Genomic DNA, 22,085 nt, shown 5'->3' on the forward strand with positions numbered 1-22,085 from the left:
CCTTTTGTGGGGCTGTATTAAAGACAAGGTGTACAGCAACGGCCCTAAAACCATTGCTGAGCTGAAAACGGCCATTCAGGAGGTGATCGACAGCATCGATGTTACGACACTTCAGCGGGTCACGCAGAATTTAGCAATTTGTCTGCGCCACATCATCTGATGGCAGGCATATCGAACATGTCATAACCGAATATCTGTAGTGACGTTGATCCAAATATGTATAAAATGTACTTCAGAGATTTTTTTCGCAGTGATGTAACTTGATTGCTTAAAGTTACGTATAACAGATTTACTTTAGGATGCTTATCTGCCTCTGTTTTCACATTTCGAGAATTGGCAGGTTATTTAATCACTTTCAAAGCCTAGAAATACGAAGACATTAATATCAACGAGCGAGGGACTTAGCGTGACACAGCCGTTTATTGCAACCTACTGATTTCGCGGCTCCATTCGTAACAGTTCATTCGTCACTGAAGTGCACTCTCCAGCATGTAAATCATACATCTTCAATAGAGCGAAGGCTACAGCAGATGCTTAGGATAATATGAGACATAGAAGACAAATGAGTGCATATGTCTCTTTTCAGTACATTTATGAAGTGCAATACAATCAATGAAAAGCGACATTAAAGGGAACACAATTAGTGGTAAAAGAGTACAGTGTGTGTTCCATTTTCTGGCAGTACAGTAGACCAGTGTTTTTCAACCTGTGGATAGCGACCCTCTGTAGGGTCGCAAAGCCTTGCTCAGGGGGTCACGGTCGCAGGAGAAAGCAGTTACAGCATGGCTGGTAAAAAAAAAAAAAAAAAAAAAGAGAGATGCTGTGTCCCATCACTCGTGCGCCGACTATAACACCACGTTCAAACAGTTACAGCATGGCTGGTAAAAAATAAAATAAACTTACCCATTTTATGCACGCTCAGAGCGAAGTGCGAAGACAACTATCATGTCCGTACTTGCTGGCGTACTCGGAGGACAACTGATTGTAGTGACCGAAAACGCGCGACTATGCCCCCGCTGACCCTTCTCACCCGCACGCCTCTACCGCGGCAAAGAATACAATTATATCTCTGCCCGCAGAGCACTACGACCTCTTTTCACATTGCACTTGATTACTCGATCAGTATAGTATCAATAGAAAGAAAATTAAGTACGTTGCGTTTGAAAGCGCTGACATACTTTTATTATGGTTCTGGGGGTCGCCAGAACATTTTGGAAAGTTGGAAAGAGGTCGCGTAGTCAAAAAGGTTGAATAACACTGCTGTAGACTTACCAGATTCTGAAAAGGATATGACCAATTTGTTAAAAAATTTGTCTGATGCCTTGAACAATAATAAACACAAACAAGACTAAAATAATGGGGTTTGTAAAACCGAACATACAAGTAAGGGTGAACGTTGAAATAAGAATTACAATACTAATACAAATAAAAGGAATTGCATCAGCTTGGAAGTGGCATAACAGATAGTAACAGAAGTACGATGGATATTAAAAGAATTGCAATGACCGAATAAGCCTTAAGAAATAAGTCATGTATTAACAAACAACCACTTTAATATAAAAAAATAAAAAGGTTATCTAGACAGTTATTTGGAGCATTTTAAGGTGTAATTGTGAAGGATAGCCTCAGGGAAACAGGAAAAAAAAAATGCAGTAGAGATGTAGATACGGAGAAGCAGCACAAAAGCATCCTCGATTGAAAGAAATTACAATAAACAAATATTTTTAAAAAATTTAAAGATGAAAAGACATTAACATGATACAGAAAAGATAAACTAAATTGACTGGACGCCTTAGAAGTAAAAATCCTGGGAAAAACGAATATACAGGTGGGAAAAACGAATATACAGGTGCAGGACATTCGTATTACGAAGTGTTAACAGTGGAATGAATTGGAGCAACTACAGCCTAATGGTACAGATGGCAAGAGACAGATACAGATGGCTGCATCAACAAGGCGTTTCTTTTAGTCTCTAATAATATGGAAGAGATAAAGCTGTCGTTGACCAGAAGACTGATTTCAGCACTTCAGTGTTTTGTTAGGAATAGACCTATTGGAAGTGGTATGCCATTATCTTCCTCCGACCTTTGCACTGACTTACCCAGAGTTATAGGGGGACCTAAAATTTAACTTGTTTTCTAAACCACGGTACAACTGGGCATTATTCGCATGAACAAACGTTGCCAGAGACATATATGAAAAGAGAGAAGGAATGTAGTAGAGAATTACTAACTTTGCAACGCGGGAAACTGAATTACAGATTAGAAAGCGCAAAGGTACATCTCTGGCTGCCTGGTCCGGTCATCTTGCGCTAGCGTGGTAAGCAATAACTTGTCGAGAGTACCCGGACACCAGTTAGTGAATATTAATATGGAGTGTGACATCTTTTACCTTTGACAGATCGAACTCTCTTGGGATGCTTCAGTGAGGTACTTGAATGTCTGTGGAGTAATGATAACACATTCTTCCTCGCAAGCGAGAAGATAGTGCTGCCATGTTGGAAACTGGGGTGTGGAGTAAACATGACGTTCTAACTCTTACCAGAGGTGTTCCATGGGGTCCAGATCGGAATTCTGGGCAGGCCCGTCCATTTAAAAAATGTTGTGTCCACAAACCATAGCCTCCCAAATGATACTTTATGACAGGGTGCATTGTTACGCTGATACAGACATCGTCTCCGAAATGATCCTCTACAGTACGCAGTACATAATGCACTAAAATATGTTAATATCCTTCCACGTTTAGCATTTCCTTAAGCGGAGTAAGGGGAATACGCACTGACCACGAAAAAACCACCCTGCCGAAACGCCATCTCCGTACTTCCCAGTTGGCTCTAAAGATGTTGGCACTACTCATGTTAGGAGGTAACATTTTCCTGGCATTCAACAGACACAAACCCTTCCATTGGATTATTCCAAATCACTCGTTTGCAGTCTTCTGCCTTCCTGTGGCGTCGCCCGGACACCATCTCAAGTGTCAGCATTGTGTATGTTACGAAGAGCGGCTCGACCATTGCACCCAGTTCTAATTCCCTGCCCGCAGTCGTTGTGCTCGCTGGACTGCTGTTAACACTTTGGAACTCAAGAGTGATTCCTTCCGGCGATTTCATGCGATTTTTTTGCAACCACTCTCCGCAATGCTCGCCAGTCGCCTTCAGGTATATGACACCTCCCTGGTCTTGGTTTAGCTGTGGTTGTTCCTTCGCTTTTCAACTTCACAGTACGTCAGAAAAAGTCGACTTTGAGAGCTTTAGAAGGGTTGAAATGTCCGTGATGGACCCTAATGAGCAGCCCACATTGAAAGTCACTGAGCTCTCCCGACTGATCCATTCTGTTGTTGCTGCTTATCTACTGATAACACAACACTTCTCGCTTCCTCTTACACTGGGTCCGACTTTCGTAACATTTAGTGGTCAGTTCCGGATTATATAGCACGGTCGGGAGACTTGTGATCAAATAGCGTATACGATGTTCTGGCGGCGTATCATCAGAGGTGGTGTTGTAGTACCTAGTATAGTATCAATAGATACTGTTGGGAACGGGTAATTGAATCTGAGCACGCAAAATGCACGCCACCCGTAAGAGTGTGTAAGGCAGAGTTTGATGTGGACAACGTAGGTGTTGATAACAATGCACGACAGAATGGTGCCCCCCCCCACCCCCACCCGCCCGCGTTTAGAGATGAAGGTTTAAATGCGAACATTAAGGAGTGGTCGGAGACGCTTCCCTAGTAGCACCACGCATGTTAGTCAGATATTGGCGAATCATTTTTTCATGGTTCTACCATACATCTGAAGTGTCGAAGAACTGTCCTGATCCTTGAGCGTTAGACAGTCGAAGTGACATTGGTCGGAGCAGAATAGTGTCCGGCACGGGTGGCAGGAGTTGTTAATACCCTTTTGCGTGCAGTTTGAGTGTGACGGATCTTGATGTGTGTAAGGAGGGCGAACAAATGGGGTGCATATGACCTGTCGAAAGATTTCAATAGCACCAAAGTATATAATTATTGAGAGAGAGAGAGAGAGAATATTTTTTTCCTTGCTTCGAGCGTTCGTCCTTTCTTGTGTAAAAAGCGACTGGGGCTCCTGGACCCTGTAGTGATGTTATTCTTGATTTGCTATACCAAACGAGGTGGCGCTGTGGTAAGCCAAGTGGCCGCTTTATTAGAGAGGACTGCTGTTCAAATTTCTGTCCGGCCTTCTCGATTTCGATTCTCCGTGGTTTCCTAATTTGATGCCAGAACGGTTCGTTTAAAAGGTAAGGCCCGATTTGCTTCCCCATCCTTTCGCCTCTAAGAGCTTGTGGTCCGTCGGTAATGACCTGATCGTCGACGGGACGTTAAGCCCTAATCTTCCTTCCTTTCCAATATGTTTCTTCGATGCTGTTCTTGATCATGGCCGCTACTGGAGGCACTAGCATCGGAGGAGACTCTGCTCGAATCGCTTTGCTGCTTGTGCGACTACGGAGATAGAACATCTCGTGAGCCTGATGGCAAACCACACAAGTGCACTGACATAGCGTACCCTGCCAATTAGATGCCACGCAGGTATGACAGCGTCAGAACTGTTTACTGCTTTGATTCCAGTCACCGAATCTGGTGGATTGTACTGCTGGTCTGCATCACGCAGTCTGTTTTTCACAAGTCGTCCTAGGTTTAGTGTATACTCTCCTTTTATTATTTTATCTGTTGTGTTTCTCACCAGTTGAGTAGTTCGTGTAAGTGAATTCCAAGGTATTTTACTTGTGCTTGTAGGATGATTTATTGCCCCCAGAGTAGAGTTTTTAGTTGTGCTGTTCCTGTGCTTGCATTTTAATGAAGTGTCTGGGTCGGAACAAAAAACTGGCGTTTTGTGAGGTTATGTCTTATCCTCCACTTACTTAGTCAAGATTCCAGTCTCGTAGCCGTTGGCTTGTTAGTTAACTCTGTCACATGTCAAGGCGTAACACCAGTATACAGTATAAACTGCGTAGAAGGCCATTGCCTCATTCCTCCATCGAGATCTAGAAATGTTAACTGTGTTTAGTTGTCGAGATGTGAATGCTTTCTGTGCTACCATTGCGTTTGTGCGAAACATCTCAACAGCTGATCATCGACTCGGACTTGTACTTTCGTGTCAAGGTGCGTACACGCTAGTCCTACGAAGACAAACGAACAACAGCCAGTGGATTCGGCCGAACGTTGGTGGCCAACGCATTGGCTTTCGGCCTGTCGTGGGTTGGGACCAAGAGGTTAGACAATGTAGAATCGCAGTTGGCTGTGATAACTTGACGATGTTGCTCCAGTTTTATTGTTTGTTATAAAGCAGCGTTTTAATAACAGTTTCACCGGCCGATATTATGAGAGAAGAAAAGGATTTGGCAGTCGTCGCATTTGTAGCACATATTTTACTGCAAGAAGCTGTTCATCAGAAAAAGAAGTCTAAGAAGAAACGACGCTGGTGTGATGAAACAAAATTTTCTGAGCTTAAAGCTGACCTGTAATAAGGGCTATTTCACTTTTTTGCGAATTAGAGACAAAATTGTCTGAGGTTAAAACTGACTTGTAATAAGGGCTATTTCACTTCTTTGCGAATTAGAGCTACAGATTTCGAATGTGTAGGCTGTAAAATTCCATTTTCTTTTTCACATTGTACACTTTTTTTTAATAACAGCTCGCTTACTTCCCTTGCTTTATTTATGCAATCACAGTTCGTAGGCTCCCATAAACCTTCCCGCTCACGATAAACTATCAGATTTAATGCTGTCTCCGCATTCCTCTCAATACTTCAATATTTTTAGACACAAGAAATACATACCCGTTCAGGGGACACCGAAAATCGCTACTGAACCAGCAAACATTCGACCCGGCGTTCGTCTTAGGGGATGGGTCTCAAGGCCCCCCTACACACCGCCAACGTTTTTACGTTGCTGCAAGCAAGACCAGCCGCTTCGTTGATTCCGATTTGCCTCCCGTACACACCAAGCAAATCTCGGCCAGCGAAGCGGTTAGCTGTCGTTCGTTGGCCTTGTGGTCTAGTGTGTACCCGCCTTCACAGATAAGATTTGCTATTAGCTGCATGATTTCGCATTAAAAGTTGAAGCGTTACATTTTAAAGAGTAGTCCAGCACGTCACACCTTATTTGAAAGCGCGTTCGATGTTGAAGGAGGGTGCTGTTGTTGCCATGCTTCTGTCGCTTTATTGATTGACTTTAGAACAGAGCTAAGCTATTGAGGCACAACTCACGATCCATCCCTCCTCACAACTTTGATTCTGCCAGTATCTCTTTCCTGCTGGCAGGAATGAAGCTGAGAGGGCGGGTCGTAATTCGCTCTTGGATGGCACAGTTGACCACGAAAGGCAAAGTTCCCAATCGGAATATCAATCTGGAACACAGTTTTAGTATTTAAAAGAAGTTTCAGAACAGGGCACACTCCACTGCAGTGCGAAACATTCATTCTGTCAATCGCATTTAATTGGCTAACAGCTAACCATAGCAGTTGTCATCTCAGTGGTGGAAGGAAATCTTATCGTGGAAATGCTGATTCTGATGAGGTAGGGGTCACAACCAGCCGTAGAACTGTTGGAAACAGCTGAGACCATGTGGTGTTCACTGTTTCATGGACCTGTCACATCGAAACCCTTTCCATTACAACGTAGATTTGGCGTACCAAGATTTCTCTCCATACCTGCAGTGTGTTATAAATGTGACTGCTAACCCGAGACATTTATTCTGAGGCCCGAATTGCACTGTCAGATATTTTTGATAAAACATTTATAAAAAGCAAAACTGCGCTACAACACTTACAAAGGAAATGAAAATACCTTAATACCAAGATTTTGTAAACTGTCTTCTGTAAAAGACTTTTGCCAAAGCTATTTTGACAGCATAATTCGGCCCTTAGACGTGATTTTAGTAAGGATCTACGTGTCAGTCTTCTTCTACAATCAGTCCAAACGTATGTGCAACAAACTCCTTTGTGTGTGCTTTACAATCCCATGGTTAGTGTCCATGGAATTTGGACAGGGTCATTTGTTTTTTCTTACAGAGGAGTTTGACAGGGAAGTCATTTTCAGTCAGTAAACAGACGAGGGTAGTGGCGAGAGGTGGGGCCAATAATGTGTGTACGGTTGATATTCGAGAAAGCAGTCAACTCTTTACGTTCACCAGTAAATTTTCATACATAGCCCGTTCGTGCTAACATTTCACGTTAAAACGACGATGATTTTCGCCATATAGCCATGATCACTCTCTCTCACTGTTCAAGTAGACTTCATCGTCGTCATACGTTTGTAGTACCTGCCCTTCCATCCTTAACTAATTCCCTTGCATGTTCAGTTTCTTAAGTAGTCAAACTAGTGAAAAGGTGGGCTTCACAGTTTCAAAGCACAGGGTGTCCCACTCAAACCTCCCTGATTTCAAAGACCCAGGAAAAAAAAAACCACAGTAGATACGACAGTGAAAAATGCACCACATTGTAGAGCATCTCAAAGAATTTATTTATTTATCATCAATACACCTCTACATGTGAACCATTTGTAGCATGAAGAATATCGAGCCTGTATTCAATTTCTTGCCAAGTTCTTTGTAACATTTCCTCTGTTATTGTTGCAGTTGCATTAGTGATATGATGTCGCAAAATAGAAATATCGTCAACTTTGGTCGCATACACGCGGTCCTTCACGAATCCCCATATGAAGAAATCAAGCGGCGTAATGTCAGGTGAACGTGGTGGCCAGGCAATGGGGCCTCCGCGTCCGATCCAACGATTGGGAAATTTCCTATCCAGTAACTTGCGAACAGCCGTTGACCAATGCGGTGGAGCTCCATCTTGAAAAAATGATGTTGGGTTGCAAGTCTTGTATCTTAGGTTACACAAACTGCTCCAACATGCCCAGATACACTGGCCCATTCACTGTTTGTTCCGCAAAGAAGAACGGTCCAACAATCCTGTCGTGCATTAGCCTGCACCATGCATTTAGTTTAGGGCAATCACGAACTTGTTCAATGACAACGTGCGGATTTTGCGAACCCCAAATCCGAACAAATTTGGAAATTTGTGGTAAGGTCTTATGGGATCAAACTGCTGAGGGCATCGGTCCCTAAGCTTACACACTATTTAATCTAACTTAAACTAACTTACGCTGAGGACGACACACACACACACACACACACACACACTCATGCACAAGGGAGGGGACTAACCTCCGTGGTGGGGGAGGGGGGGGGGCGAACTGTGACAAGATACGCCTCAGACCGCGGGGCAAATCCGAACTAACGTAACCTAACCTAACCAACCTGCCCTGCCTATTAACTCTTCCTGATAGATGAAAGGTTGCCTCGTCTGAGAATAAACATCTTTTCATGAAGCTGGCATCCATATCAATACGCTGCAGCAAATTGCTGTCTGTGTGGTTTGTCGTTCAGCATTAGATGTTGCAGAATTTGCGCTTTGTAAGCATACATACGACGACGCTGGTGAACTACACGATTGATCGAGGTACATCAAGTTGCCTAGATGCTTGACGAATTGACTTACGTGGGCTTCTGAGAAACATTTATCTGATTTCCACCACTGTCTCTTGTGAAAGTCCGTAATGTGCACCACCAGAACGTTTCAGAACACTTCATGTTGCCAGAAACGTCCTGTACCATTCCTTAATTGTTTTCACATCAGGTGGATCACATTCATACACACGACGATAATTTCTTCGCACAGTAATCAGCGATTTTGTTTCTGCAAACCACACCACTGCTTGCGCGCAGTACTGTGGAGTCGCCATTTTCACTTCATGCGACCATGCTGCACTCTGGCTGCAATACTTGGCACTTCTGACGCGGAAATATAAATTCTGCGATATTCTCTACAATGTGGTACATTTTTCATTGTTGTATCTACTGTGGTTTTTCTGTCCTGGGTCCTTGAAATCTGGAAGGTTTGGGTGGGACACCCTGTATTCTAAGACCGATATTGTGAAACTACGAAAAGTTATTAGTTATTTCCAGTCGCCTAACTTCGACAAAGCGATCATACGCAGGTTACTGATTGACACTACGTGAAGTTCAACGTAAATTTTCAGCAGTTGCATAGTGCAAAACTTGGCAGCCTATTAACCGCCTTGCCAATGTACTTGACGCCACGTAGCCCTCTCTTAATTTTTATGAACTGCTATTAATCCGTGATTTGCAGATGGTTGATTGACTGAAACTAGTTGTCTGGAAACAAATATTCATTACTACAGCTTTTGGTTAGGCCACGATGCCATTCAATAGATAAAGAAACGCGTAGTAAACCTACTATTAGCCGGCCGAAGTGGCCGTGCGGTTAAAGGCGCTGCAGTCTGGAACCGCAAGACCGCTACGGTCGCAGGTTCGAATCCTGCCTCGGGCATGGATGTTTGTGATGTCCTTAGGTTAGTTAGGTTTAACTAGTTCTAAGTTCTAGGGGACTAATGACCTCAGCAGTTCAGTCCCATAGTGCTCAGAGCCATTTGAACCATTTAAACCTACTATTCTCGCAATCCAACTTGACACTCGGGACAGATGGGAAAGAAGGAAATGCTTTTAAGGCTAGTTTACACGACAATAGTTCGAGCAACTCGTTTCATGAAACGTGTTTCGCTCAGGTGGTTCATATGTGACTAGAAAGGGCGAAACAGCGTACCCTTGTTTCGTCATTTTGTAAACGGTGTAGTCTCGTCTGAAATGAATGTTTCGGCAGCTGCACGAGTTCTGGTGGAGTTAATGCTTGTCTGCAAGAAATCACTGCATAAGAAAAGAAATAAGAGACGTGTTTGGGTTAATGATTTGAGTAAAGGAAAGCAGCAGCTCGGTTGCTCAGCGACGTTGCTGAAAGAAATTGTCGTGGAAGACCCGAGAAGTTTTTCAGTCATCTGAGATTGTCACCAGAACGTTTCTTCATATTCTTCTCTACAGGACCTATATCGTGTTCCAAAATCAACAATTTGATGGTGGTATTTTTCCAAGCAATTCTCCAAAATCGGCAATAGAGTCCATAACTCTCGGTCTACTAGAAGATGCAGTAGTTGGTTATGACGCATTTGCGCCAACGGCATATTCAGTGAAGACTTTGTTTTCAAAGTATGGTCATTTGAGTTTCCAGTTATAAACTGTCGACAGCTCGCCATGTTGTGGAATATGCATTTGGATTCTGGTTTCCAAATTTCCTGTACACAAATTTACTTCAAGAAATGGCCAGCTTGAAACACGAGATTTTAGTCTTGCAGACGTGTTTTCTACAACCAGATATTTTGCTTGCTGTATTTTCCGTATCATTGCGTGTGTGTTTCTAATTGAATGAATGTTGCTCTGCAGCGTAGGTATTGTCAACCCATCCATGTTCAGATCGGTTAGGACGGCCTCAAACGCAGCAATATATCGCTGCTTGTTTTTGAATTCAACAAGATTGAAATCCCACAAACTTACATGCATAGCATGGATATCCAAAAATCGAAGTTTCCTCCGTTCCCCATTTTATATTTCAGTTTCCCACTCTACCGACAATACTGTGCAACTACTGTCGCCAAAATTGGATCAAACCGAAACTGGTTTCACTGAGTCGCGCAAACGCGCGCCACGCATGCGCAGTGGTCAGTAGCGCAGCTGCGCGCAACGTAGTGTAAACTAGGCTGTAAGGTCGCTCCCATAAGCCACCTCGCCGTGTCAGCTCGAAGTGTGCGAGTAAAAAGGACTGCACAAGAAAAAAAGTCTTTGGTAACAAAGTGAAAGAATGCAGCTGCTACCAACCAAAAATTCAAAGCTTCAGGTCAGAAAAAGCTCGGTGAAACGCTGTTTGGACTACGGGAAGGACTGAAAGGAAACGTTTAGAAGCCTTTGAAGTGTGGTATAAGAGCTGTCTGTTGAATGATAAGATGTATTGCTCGGGTAATGAATGATGATGTCCTGTAACGAGTCAACAAGGTAAAGAAAATTAATTAAAACTGTAAATCGCAGCGAAAGAATACTGGGATGCATATTACGGCGCGTATTCATTCGGAAACAAACTACTTGAAGGTAAGGCGGAAGAATCGCAGAGCAATGCCTGCAGATGAACATCTTTAACAAGTCGATGATCTAGGATGCAGAAGTTATATTTCACTGAAGAAGATAACTGCGAATCGACAGAAATGGAGGACTGCATCAAACCCACGTTTGATGACTGAAATAACGAAGCATTAGTAAAAAACTGTTGGGGGGGGGGGGGGCGCAAAGCCAATTTATTTACCATTTCAAAATAGTAACACTTCTACAACTTGCTCTAAAACATGTGAAAACCACCAGGAAAAGCATCAATAACGCGTGAAATAAGACATTAAATAATGTTGTTGTGAAATTAATTACTTATATTATGATCTTACAATGTTGTTATCTTGCCTATTAATGTTCTTCATGTAGATCAATGTCTACCCTCTGTTTGCCCGCGTAAATCTTACGAGCCCATGTAATACCGGTTTGCAATAATGTAGGTAAAATGCCCTGCTCAATCTACTTTCTCCGTGGCTGCAGAGTAAAAACAAAAAGTGCCAATAGCAAATTACTGTAATGTTTTGTTATTTGTAACTCTGCAGCGCAGTCGTCGTAAGAATGTGGAAAATTCTATCATAGTATTTCACAGTCCCTTTAAACTGAGTTTTTTTATATTTTGTTCCGCTGCGCTACCCGTTTGTGTTACCATCGCGATAGCATGGCTAACGTGACAATAACACCCGCCATATTTACGATGTGTTACCCAGGAGTCGTTCCAACAGTTTGGCAGCGCTGTCACCGGTGGCCTACCTTCGGTTGTTCGGAAGGTGCTCGGCACTTTCCGTCTGAGATCGGGTTAGTTGTCTCGTTCGCCCAGCAGAGCACGGCAGGCGCAAAATGGCCGAAAAAGATTCGATTTGTACCATGGCCAGTGAAACAGGTTTCAATAAAATGTTCGTCCAACAGCGGTATTGTTCTTACTCACCGTTAATCCAGTTTATATTGTTGCTGATGCAATGTATGAGAAATGTCTTTAAATTCGTAATTTGTGTTTCTTCTCTCCATTGTGTAGTACTAAGGGATAAAACAATATATATTTACTTATATAAATACATATATATGTACTGTCGAAGGTGCAACATGTTAACAAAAGTCGGCACTAATATGAAATCCAGTGTGAATTCTTGTTTCGTAACATATTTTACAGATAATACTTTTTGCAACATCTGATTGTAGTGGCTGGCTATCTCAGTAAAAGGCCGCAGGAGGTAACCAGCGCCACGTAACGCGATCAATACAAACCGCAAGACATACTTTTTAAAAAAAAAAAAAAAAAAAAAAGCTCGCTCCACAGATCCTTCCGCTTCAATAGTCGTGTACATGCACTATTAGTAGATTCATTTGATACCCAGTCCATGAAAGTTGCGAAAGAGCTTCCTGCTGAGAGAATACAGAAGGGTGCTAACCTTCTTGATGGAGCAACATCCTGAGTTCTTTATCGATTTGTAATGTGATTTCTATGCAGCGAAATTGTTTTTGTTACACGCACGTTAATTATTTCATACACTGACGGAAAAATTTCTTGAATTATCATGATGTTGTTTTCAGTAGTTAATCTGACACACACACACACACACACACACACACACACATACACAGAGAGAGAGAGAGAGAGAGAGATTTGTATGACAGATAAATAAACATGAAATTCGAGAGCAATGATTTTTCCAGATTTAAGCATGTAGTGTGCTATGCTACTCATTCAAAATGCCATTTGTAGAATGAGCAAGGATGGTTGCGCAATGAAGTATCGTATTGATGCTCAGTAGAACAACATGGATGCCAACAGCTTCTGCATACGCGTATTGTATCAGCTGTTGTGCCGTAGTTGCCATCATATTTCATTAAGACTAAACGGCTGTGTACGTTCCGTAACAATGTAGTAGGAATAGTATTAAATTAGCTTAATACGTTTCAGATCTGCCATTGTGGTTTGCAATGATGACTGACGTCTTATTTGATAAGGTGAGCCAACAGACTTCATGTGAAAAATAGAGAATAGTATCTATTTTATGTGTTTAATGAAATGTTTTTGTGCGTGTTTGTCATAATGTGTACGATAAAATGGTAATAACTGTAAGATTGTATAGCTGACGCGACTAGTTAGCAAAGTGTTACAGAATTTATTTACGCCGTCCTTTTCTTTTTTCAGATATCAGTTTCCATGTTTTGCCTGCCAAAGAAAAATTGAGCCCAATGTTTCCAAACGAATCTAGTTCAGATGAGATTTCTAAAGTAAATGTCGTTACACAAACGTTTAAGGTGAGTACGTTTCGTAAACTTCATTAGTATAACCCCTAAGATACTGAAGCTCCTGCTCAGTCCTAAGTCACCACTGAATGTGGTTTATAATTATTTGTGTGAGTGCAGGTAACGGACAGTTCCGTCTCTTAGGAAGTGTGTGGTAGTATAGATGGAGATATGTTAGAGCTCGACGTGTGGGGAAGGTAGTCCTTTAGTCCTACATGAATTATCAGAAGCTTATATGTAATTTGCCATAAGATTTTCAGATATTTTTATGGAAGTACCTGTTAATTTTGTTTCTTAGCCAGTGTGTGATCCATGAACTGGAATACGACTTTGCAGATTGAAGCTGTTATGTTCTTATTTCTTTATTTTGACCAGTTACAAGAACTTTATTATACTCGTAGCAGTGGTATGTAGTACCTCATTGGATTGGAATACTACACTGACCATTTTTTGACTTTCACCAACATTTGGAAATAATAGGGCAAGGTACTGATGTGTTGTTAAGTTAATGCACTTTTTTTTATGGTAAACGAGAATACACAACTAAAGAATACTATGCATGAAGTGTTGGTAAAGCAATATATGATTTTATGTCAGTCAGCAGCTTCAAAATAGTCGAAACAGAGAAAATCTTAGTGAAAACAGCAGCATCATTATTTAAATATGTGGTTCACCTTGATACATAAGTGTGTGTGTGTGTGCGCGTGTGTTTGTTTTTTCATAACTAAATTATAAAACAAATGGGTGATAAGTTTGTCACCTTGTATAGAGGCAGTTTCAACATTTTAACTATAGGTCAGTCACTCTAGTGCATATATTGCCCATAAAGTTTCAGAATATTTGTTAAATTTAACCCATAAATGCATTTCCAGTATTTCAGGCTTATTTGTCTCACTTTTCCCCTACGTATAATGTTTGTCTCCTAGGTTTAATTTTTATTATGTACAGTATATTCTTTATCTCTAATAAAACCCATAGCAATGCCAGTATGATCTAAATTTCGATATTGTATTAATTTATATTGCAGATCAGTTTCAGAGAATAATATTTTTCCTTGTAATCTTGAAGTGTGGATTATATCCATAATTTTAAGATATTTGAATATGTACAGAATTATTTTTGAGATATACCATACAAATTCTTTTGGTTATAACGGAAAATGTTGTTGAGAGCTCATAGGGAATTTGAACTTCTTGATTCCCTTTTGCTTGATTACCGTAAAATGCTTCCACCCAACCCCCTCCCCCAGTTATTTTCACTGGTATAACGATGCTGTGTGAAAAGTTAGGCATACATAGCTTCAGTGCAGTCAAGGGAAAAGATGAAACATATTGCAAGGTTCATGAATTCCCACACATTGATAATTTGATAATACACACTAGATTCAGCCGTTATCAACAACTAACGTACCCCTACATTAAATTTTTCTGAGAATCTAATAGAATTTTTAACTTCAAAATACTTGCCCAGTTCCTTGTTTTGAATACTAGGTGGCAGAGAAGTTGTACACTGATTAACTCCATAACATATTTTTTTTTTTTCAAATTATGTTGCAAAAGATAATATTTTTAATTAATCAAAAACATCCTATAATGAATGGCATGACATTTAGACATACAAAGAGAGCCATTAAAGCTAATAAAATCCCAAGTATACTTCTGCACTGGACTTTGGCGAAAGTATCCTAAAACAAGGAAATCATTTTGTAGTTTTTTGAGCAGTGATGTCTAACCATGTGTGTTTCACAACAGTTTCTGATGAACATAAATCTTGGAGGAGCTAGGTGGAATGCAGTGGTGGTATTTATCTCCTACCACTGTTGAGTACTTAGCACTCAAATGTCGTCCCTTTCAGTGTCTGATGGAGTCACAGCATATTCTTCTTTACTTTCTGAGCTTCTAAATTCAATACCAAACTCAGTATTGCTATAGGTAGGAGACAAGGTACTAGCAGAAGGAAAGCTGTGAGGACAGCGCGTGAGTTGTGCATTGGTAGCTCTGTTGGTAGACCACTTGCCCGCGAAAGGCAAAGGTCCCGAGTTCGAGTTTCGGTCTGGCACAAAGTTTTAATCTGCCAGGAAGTTTTAGTATCACTATAGCCATACTTTATTTGAAAGCATTGCCTAAACAGCAATATAGGAGAGTGGCAGAAAGTGCATGTTTTGCTGTTAAGTATCCAAAGATGCATCCAGTAAAGAGGATATCTAGTGGTAAGCATCTCAACCAAAATATGACAGCCAGGCTGCAAATGTAGGGCCAGCTGCCTTTCAGGTAGCTGAACACTTATCAGTGCTGAATTGGAGATAAGTGGGTTTACTTTTTTGAAGGCCTGTTCTTAAGTTGACAGAGTATACTTGAGATTTTAAGTTTCTATCAGAATAATAAAAATTAGATAACTAGCATTTTTAAGTTACAGAGTTAATTAAAAATTTTAAATGAAAATATTCAGAATATAAATGTTAAAGAAATGTTGTATAGTCACCTAATCTAACCCTTATCACTTTTGTTGATTCTGCTATACATGAAGTACTAATTACATCAATTAAATGTGGTTCAGGTAGAATACATGCTGATGTGAATATAGCACAACTTTTATGCCACATATATACTAACTGTTAAATCAAATTTTACATTCTGTTTCTCTGAGAACGTTTCTGGTGTCACAGGTATATTTTTATGGAAGTGCAACAGAACACTGAGAAGAGCAGTCGGCCTTTATGGATAAGCAAATTAAAACTTTGATCAGTGAACATTGAAATGCTTTAGAGTTGTATGCTATTGCATAAAAGAACAAATCACATGAGACACGGAGAGAGTTTTCCCTTTACCTGCAGGCAGAATAGTCTCAAAACACAGGGAGAATCCAGAGACATTCGATTTCCAGCTAGTGGATACTAGCGTACCCAGGGACAAGCGAATATTGTAGCAGAACACACATGAAGTGATATCCATACCAATTGTTTTCAGTAATTTGTATTTTGTGGTGGATTTTATATTGCCACATTTATTTACTTGTGAGTGTGAAAGTCTGATAAATAACTAAAGGAAGATTTACAAATTTTTGGCTCCCAAATTTAAATACAGTGTGAGCAGGGATCTCTTAAATGTAAGTTAGACAAATGTTGCAGTGACATTTCATGATTGTTAGCGATATCGAAGTGCAGTAATTCAGCGTATAATTGTGGCAAAACTGAAAAAAAAAAACCCTTCGTCAGCTAGTTGAAAAGTTTGTTGTACACTTACGTTGTTCATATCTTTTTAGTAGCCTAGTGCTCCTAGTTCCACTTACGGATATCAAGAAAAATTTTTGCAGAAAAATTTCTTCCAGGTTGAAGCAGCTTGATCTGTCTATGTAGCTGTTTTAGAAATATCTCATTTTGTGATCTTATTGCTTAGTGGCTTGTTTATGTAATTTGTAAGTTTCATTACTTTTGAGTTCATACATTTTTAGACAAAGGCGCAGATGCCCGAAATCAAATTTGCTTCCGAAGTAAGTGATTTTGAAACTTTTATCCCAGAAGGATCACCTAATCCTTCCTTATGTTAACTACCATTTGAAAGAGCATTTTTTTCTCTACCAAATAATAGGTTTTCATAAATACTTTTTTTCCTTTGAAGGTATAAAATTGCTCAATAAAATCTCTCACACATTCCAAATAAATATGTACATAAAGATACAAACTTAATTTTTAGCAAACTTAGTCCTCTTCTACATCAAATAAACCCTGAAGTTCCACATTTCATTGTTTTGCTGACAATTTCCTGTGTCATTCTTGTTACTATATTTTCCCTTTCCTTAGGTTTTACATTCTTCTGTAGTATTTTCCCTCTTTTTCTGCTTTCCTTGAGTGTGTTTTTTCAGTTTTATTAGGTCTCTCCACATTCGTTCCTTTTCATGTGTGTCAGGGCGCTGATGACCTCGATGTTGAGCGCCCATAAACCCCAACACACACACACACACATTGTTTTGCTGTCACTTTCTCAATTTGTAGGAATACAGCTTCTGGAACATGAGCTGTAGAGTATTTTCCATGTTGGTAGCCACATTTTTTGGCCTCCTGTGTTTTTAGAAGGCAGATGATGCAGCAGTCACTAACTTCAAGCTACTGCAACTATTCATGGGGACTTAATCGTTTTGTTAGGTGCATAACTGTATTTTATTTTTGGCTGTTCAATTTTCCAAGAGTGTCATGTCCCACATGTAACATAATAACTATGAATATTTATGAAACATTATGCATATTCTGTCAGTCTTCAATATTTTAGAACCATATTACGCAAAAATGTAATTAACTCCAAAAATTAAAGCAGAGTTTGGTTTTGTAAGTGACTTGATAGTTTTGATTTGAATACCTGAAGGATTCAGCATGTGAAACACTTTGATAATTTGGTTGCTTCAAGTTCTTTGCAATGTAATTCCAGCAAAAGGCTGCTAAATGGAGATTATTCTCCTGTGGGGAAGAAGAAAGAAGCTGCTGTTGAGTTGTTCTGATCTGAGATTCAGTGCTGAACCCACAATTTTTCTTCATAAAGTCATTTTACTGATATTTTGTATCTCTACAAAGGTCATGCTGTAATTCTTTTTCAAAGCTGAATGACCATGGTAAAAAGAAATATAGATGGGTTACTGGAACTGCTGCAGATTAGCTGAAAAATTTCAGGAACCATTGTTCAGTTGGGCAAAAGTTGTACGCAGTCTACTATAAGGAACTCTGTGATAAATTGACTGCTGTTGCAGCTTGGACTTCATCTGCTGAGGATCAGCAGATGGATATGTGATAGATTTAATAACAGCTTGAGCTCCGTCATTGTTTCCACTGTTAAAATTCAGAGCACCCATAAACACAATATTAAAGTCTGTGTCAAATGAAAAGTTAATTGGGCACAAAGCTTAATCAGTAGCCCAAGTGGCATATGCTAGTGGTGTCCAACCTGGTGAGTTGCTTCAGCCAGCAGTTAAAAGTCAACAGATCTCAGCAGAATTTGGTGTCTGAGAGAACAGCTAGAAATTTGAAAAATAAAAATGGCATGCTGCCAGAGAAAAAGCAGGGCAATGTTTGGTCCGAAGGAATAAAGACTCTAGTACTTAAATTTTTTTTAGGACAGTGATTTCAGTAGGCTTTGCCCTGACATGAACAATTGTGTTTCTGTCTGAATTGATGGCTGAAAAGTTCAGAATCAAATGTGGCTGTCAGTAAGCAATTTAATAGAAATTTCCATTGCTTATCAAAACAAAAATGGCTAAGTAAGTGGCTTTTCAACTCGAATAAGTGTGTGCACAATTCACCAGAATGTCAAATTGATGCTTGCCAGTTGTAGTATTGACAAGGGCTATAAAAATTTTGCAGGATTGACAGTTCACAGTAGTGAATCAAAAGTTTGCATTCTGCATAGATATGATAGTTGCCCAGCAAAAATTGCACCTCAGTAACATGTTACTGATCGGTATAACCACATCGATTCTTCAGACATTCTGGAGTACAAACAGTGGGTCATTCTGAAGACACTATGGAGTATAACAGTGGCTCCAAACAAATTGTACATCAATTGAAACTAGGCAACTACTAGTAGAGATGGGACCAAAAGTCTCTGATCTGATGTTTCACAACTTTATTTCAAAAAAGTAAGGCAGTATCTTAAAACTGTGAACAAAACATAGCCTGATGAAGTAATTGCACTGCTTCATTTTGCGGAGAACTACTACTTTGTTGCAGAGGTTGCTGTGCAATGAACATTTCTTTTACATCTTATTAACAGCCACATTTGGTTGATGGGGAAACTATCAAGCTACTGTGCATACCCTCCATATTACTAAGTGACTATCCTGGAACCCGGTACCAGTTGCAGGTTGCCTATCTAACAGCTACTAGGGCTAACAAACATTTGATTTTCAATATTTTGCATAATTATTGACCAAATGTAAAAATTTAAAATGCTGTCGCTATGTACTCTTTAAGATGTATAATCTTATATTAAAAGTTGAATGCAAAAAGACAAGTGTTACAGTTAGAAATTATGTGTTTGTCTTGAGGCAGCGTAACTGGCGGTATTCTTATACACATACTTCGTTCATCCTGTATTTGAGAATGATAACACTTAGCAACTTCCAACAAACTTTATGCATAATTTCAAACCTTTTCCAAACTTTTTGTCACCTACAACCTTAATGTCAAATATTTAAACCATTAACTCATTTGTAAAGTAATCAAAATTTCAAAGCTTTTCTTATACATGCAAGTTCGATTCTTTAAAGAATGGGGATTTACTGGTTGTTCTGTTTTTTTTGAAAATGAGCAAATAAAATGTGTGTAATTATTAGCATCCTACGAAAAATAAAACTGCAGTTTGTGTCTTTTTCACAAAATGTGGGTTGAATAAAAATAAAAAATGACGAATCTGCAGAAAAGTACGTACCTCAGCAATGGCTCCAGTCCCACACAAAAATTTCAAGAATTGGACCAATCTTTGCTACCACCTCAAAGATGTTAAAATACATTATTTGCTCCAAGTTGTAGATAGTCTGTGTGTGATTGAATTAATGACTGTAAAACAACCACAAGCTTCCGCACAAAGAAAAATAAATTCCCACACCTTCAGTTTACATGCATCCTGTAAGCGAAACAAGAATAAAATTGAATTTATTTTTGTTGAGAAAGTCCAAAGTTTATCAGTCAGAGATTCTCACTAAGAAAGAAGAAAAGTTTTCTTTGGCTATGAGATTTGCTTGAATAAGAGAAAGTCGCCAGTTTATTGTAAAACAGTTAAAGTGAAAATGTTGCTAGGGCACTTCTTGTTTGACAAAGTATCAGAACCAACTGATGATGCCCCAGAATTTGTGGTTTGAACATGACATGCAGGCATGTTTGCCTGTATGACAACAGCTGGTGGGTTGGCAGTGTGTGTGAAATTTCATTTGAGGAGAAAGATGCACTTTTCAACTCCATTCATCCTTGCTATCTTTGAGATTGTTTCACTGGCCAGTACAAAAGGATAAATGCTGGATTCATGATAAGCACGTTATCACAAATCTACCACTGGATTACAACATTGGGTCGACAACACAATTTCCCAGACACAGTAATTATTAAACTTAATGAGAAAATTTAAATCACTCTAGTACTGATGCTGTATTGCAAGAACGCCAGTATGTCGAATTGGGAACCATAAAAAATTCACCCAAAGCTTGGGAACCTTTACTAAACAGTCCACTAGCAGGCTTGGGAACCTGGAAAAGGTCCCCCTGCCCATGGGTGACTTGACCTGGCCGTTTGGCTATGAGGATGCCAGTTTTTTTTGCTAACAGATAGTGACAAAAGACAACGTGATCCAATGCAAGCATTCAGTTAAATTGTGACGGACAACTACTTTAAAAAAAATCTACGTTTCTCATAACTCCAAAATTTTGATTTGTGTAAGGTACTTTATTGGATGGTTACAGACCTTCAAGGAAACAGCATTTGTGGAAAATTAATATATTTTGGAGAAAAAGATGCTTTTTTTAAAATGGTAGATAATGCAAATATGGTTCACGTCTCCCTTCTGAGATAAAAGGATTCAAAAATCACCTAGTTTGACAGCAAATGTGATTTCGGGCAACTTCACCCTGTCTCAAAAAAATATCAAATCAAAGTGGTAAAACATATAGGTGTTGTTTTTCTTCAGCTAGCAATAAACAACTCTAGATCATAGAAAAGTCATTTTAAGCTCTTTAAACAGTTTATGGAACAATTCGAATCAGAAATGTAATACAGGCAAGGTCAAAAGACTAATCAATGACTTGTATTTTAGGCATCAGTGACTAGGGAGAGACTGGCTGGCAGGCATGAGCAGTGATATTTACAAATAGTCTCAGATCAGCGGATGGCTCCACATGACATGCCTGCAGTGGCATTGGTTCTGGGAGCAAGTTGTTGCAAGAGTAAGCAGCGGGAGTACCTCTAACCTGCCCTCCATATCAATACTCAGGCAGTGCGGGGATCCCAATCTCTTTCAGGTATTGAACCCCTCCAATCTTTAATCAGTATGTAGGACCAGAAATGGCTCAGCCTGGGTTGACTTCATTGCGTAATGGGAGAAAAAGATTCCAGAATTCCTGCCAAAGGTTACTGCGATAGTACCTAGAACTACCGGGTAGGGCAGATGCTGGTGCCACTTCTGATAGTCCCAGCTGATCAGTGGGTTCTGGTGTGCAGCTTGCTCCCACCTGGAGAAGGGGAGAGCAGTTCGGCCTCCATTGTCACTGCAGTCACATCGATTGTGTGACGAGGGGCTTGCCGGTACATCTGGGAGTCGGAAGTGGGTTAGTGGGTAAAAGCTGCTCCACCTCTATTGGCTTCCATCATTGGTCATGGTCGATGTCTGTCACAAGGGTGGAGGCTGTAGTGGGAACGGGCAGGCTGTTACGAAGGCTTGTGCTTGCCCCTGGCTTGGTTGCGAAGGTCGTGCTCAGCCAGTGGCTGAGGGAAAGGGGGGACTGTACACCTTGTTGTGGCTGGAACTGAATATGATGCCATCTGGATGTTTCTGACAGGCTGCAAGCTCAAACTTTTGTCACCTCTTTTGCTGCACCCACCGCCTTGGGCCAGTTCAGTGTCCTGGCTGAGAGTGCGAGCCCAGACGTTGGAGCTCATATGGTAATGAGACTGTGTGCATGGACAATGAGTGGACTGAGTTGGGTTTAGCAGGCCGAAGAGGGTGTAGGGTCCTACATCTACGCCATACTCTGCAAGCCGACTAATAGTGTGTGTGAGGGAGAGTACCATACTTCCGGTGCCACTAACTGATCCCCTCTTCCCTATTCCTCTGGCGAATG

At 40.4% G+C, this 22,085-nt stretch overlaps 1 protein-coding gene across 2 annotated transcripts in view; it reads left to right on the forward strand.

Annotated features, from left to right (window-relative positions):
- LOC126236371 (protein Gawky) overlaps positions 1-22,085 on the forward strand; it is a 274,769-nt gene that overhangs the window by 52,189 nt on the left and 200,495 nt on the right. Inside the window, exons 1-3 of one of the 2 annotated variants that reach the window (XM_049945616.1) lie at positions 11,612-11,917; positions 12,943-12,989; positions 13,177-13,286. In XM_049945616.1, the coding sequence (XP_049801573.1) occupies positions 13,221-13,286 (66 nt within the window). In that variant the 5' untranslated portion in view covers positions 11,612-11,917; positions 12,943-12,989; positions 13,177-13,220. Of the gene's footprint in view, positions 1-11,611; positions 11,918-12,942; positions 12,990-13,176; positions 13,287-22,085 lie in introns of those variants that run through there. The other variant, XM_049945615.1, reaches the window with a different exon arrangement.

Source organism: Schistocerca nitens, chromosome 2, assembly GCF_023898315.1.
Source record: "Schistocerca nitens isolate TAMUIC-IGC-003100 chromosome 2, iqSchNite1.1, whole genome shotgun sequence".
NCBI lineage: Eukaryota > Metazoa > Arthropoda > Insecta > Orthoptera > Acrididae > Schistocerca > Schistocerca nitens.